The sequence below is a fragment of the Pygoscelis adeliae genome, unplaced genomic scaffold (assembly GCF_000699105.1).
Source record: "Pygoscelis adeliae isolate BGI_AS28 unplaced genomic scaffold, ASM69910v1 Scaffold575, whole genome shotgun sequence".
NCBI lineage: Eukaryota > Metazoa > Chordata > Aves > Sphenisciformes > Spheniscidae > Pygoscelis > Pygoscelis adeliae.
In genome coordinates, this window is record NW_008824821.1 from 209,884 (window position 1) to 210,996 (window position 1,113).

At 56.9% G+C, this 1,113-nt stretch overlaps 1 protein-coding gene across 1 annotated transcript in view; it reads left to right on the forward strand.

Moving 5' to 3' along the window:
- MOB1A (MOB kinase activator 1A) overlaps window positions 1-1,092 on the forward strand; it is an 11,283-nt gene extending 10,191 nt beyond the window's left edge. Inside the window, exons 5-6 of the mRNA XM_009324279.1 lie at window positions 78-243; window positions 912-1,092. Of these exons, the coding sequence (XP_009322554.1) occupies window positions 78-243; window positions 912-989 (244 nt within the window). The 3' untranslated portion in view covers window positions 990-1,092. The remainder of the gene's footprint in view (window positions 1-77; window positions 244-911) is intronic.
- Window positions 1,093-1,113: the final 21 nt, after the last annotated feature.

Genomic DNA, 1,113 nt, shown 5'->3' on the forward strand with positions numbered 1-1,113 from the left:
GAGCCGCTGCCGGGACGTCTCGCTTCGGTACTGCTGACCGAACTGAAGGGTTGTGTCGGTGCGTGTCGGTGCGTTTCAGGCGTCCCTTTTCCCAAGAACTTCATGTCGGTGGCCAAGACGATCCTGAAGCGGCTGTTCCGCGTGTACGCCCACATCTACCACCAGCACTTCGATTCCGTCATGCGGCTGCAGGAGGAGGCCCACCTCAACACCTCCTTCAAGCACTTTATCTTCTTCGTGCAGGTGAGTTGCGAAGCGGTGGCCGGTCGCCTGCCCCTGGGGTTTCTCGTTCCCCGTTTGCTTTTAAAGGGAGTCGGATTTTAAGCGTCTCCTCGCCCTTTGAAGATCTACAGCTGTGGCGTGCGCTGGAAGGCGTGCTCGCCTCCCACCCTCCGTACCGTGCGAACCGTGCAGCTGCGGCGGTGGGTTTTGGGGTTTTTTTTTTTGGCAGGAGGCGTGACCGAGTTGGCTGTAAATGCTTGAACTTCCCTCTCGGGTTTTAGCTATCGGCCCGTAGCAAAAGAAACCAGGCTCGGAGGAGAACTTGGGGGTTTTGTAGCTCGAGAATCGACTCGGAAATAGCAGCAGCACCTATTTTCTTTTTTTTTTTTCTTCCTTTCTCAGTACTTTGACAGCCTGTTCCGTGACCGCGCGTGCAACTCATTGTGCACAGCAGCGTGGTTATTTCTCGGTGACGCGGCAGAAAAAGTTTTGTTGTCTTGAATTTCGCTAGAATTTCTCCAGAGAAACTGGAGAGGCGGCTGCCGCGGTGATGCCTGTTCGGCGTTGCTCTGGGGAGCCGGCACGCGTCGACACGGCGAGTTCCCAGCACGTGTACGGCGGCCGGACCTGTTCTCCAGCAGCTCTTTGAGAGGTGCCTTTAGCTTTTGTGGTGTCGTTTTCCCCGCCAGGAATTCAACTTGATCGACAGGCGGGAGTTGGCTCCTCTGCAGGAACTGATTGAGAAGCTGGGCTCCAAGGACAGATAAAACTTTCCCCGGGAGGCCCCTTTCGGCCGCTCCTTTCCGCTTTGTACACCAGCCACGTCTACGCTTCGCCTTCAGCGACGCAAGCCCCGAGCCGCCTCAGTCTCAAGAGGGCGCGCATCGCTTC